This window comes from Nestor notabilis, unplaced genomic scaffold (genome assembly GCF_000696875.1).
Source record: "Nestor notabilis isolate BGI_N333 unplaced genomic scaffold, ASM69687v1 scaffold23203, whole genome shotgun sequence".
Taxonomy (NCBI): Eukaryota; Metazoa; Chordata; class Aves; order Psittaciformes; family Psittacidae; genus Nestor; species Nestor notabilis.
Window position 1 is genome coordinate 2,720 of NW_009921838.1, and position 640 is coordinate 3,359.

At 60.6% G+C, this 640-nt stretch overlaps 1 protein-coding gene across 1 annotated transcript in view; it reads left to right on the forward strand.

The window, feature by feature from the left end:
- The window catches only part of LOC104403255 (actin-related protein 2/3 complex subunit 1B-like), a 6,077-nt gene that overhangs the window by 1,052 nt on the left and 4,385 nt on the right, over nucleotides 1-640 (forward strand). The window contains exon 3 of the mRNA XM_010011323.1: nucleotides 296-518. Coding sequence (XP_010009625.1) covers nucleotides 296-518 — 223 coding nt within the window. The remainder of the gene's footprint in view (nucleotides 1-295; nucleotides 519-640) is intronic.

Genomic DNA, 640 nt, shown 5'->3' on the forward strand with positions numbered 1-640 from the left:
CGTCAGAGAAGTGGGATGGGTTGAATTGGAGAGATGGGGAGGGATATGGATAGATGGAAGACATGGGGTGAGATGGGTTGAGATGGAACGGAGTGGGATGAGCTGAGATGGGATATGATGGATGGGCGTGATGGGGTGGGATGGATTGGGATGGAATGTTTTGGGGTGGGAGAGATGGGATGTGGTGGGGTTAATGTGGGAATAGTGTCAAAGAGAGACTTCGGAGCAGAGCCCACCCCTGGCTGTCCCCATGGCCACGGCTCCCTGGCGACCATCACCCCCCTCTGCCCTCCAGGCATCGACTGGGCCCCCGAGAGCAACCGGCTGGTGACGTGCGGGACCGACCGCAACGCCTACGTGTGGACCCTGAAGGGCAACGTGTGGAAGCCCACCCTGGTCATCCTGCGCATCAACCGCGCCGCGCGCTGCGTCAAGTGGTCCCCCAAGGAGAACAAGTTCGCTGTGGGCAGCGGCTCCCGCCTCATCTCCATCTGCTACTTTGAGCAGGAGAACGACTGGTGAGGCTCTGCCGTGGGCTCCGTGGGTCTGGCCTGGGGGGGAGGGAGGGAGGGAGGGAGAAATAGAGGGATGGATGGAGAGAGAGAGAGAGAAGGAGGGATGGATGGATGAATGGAGGGAG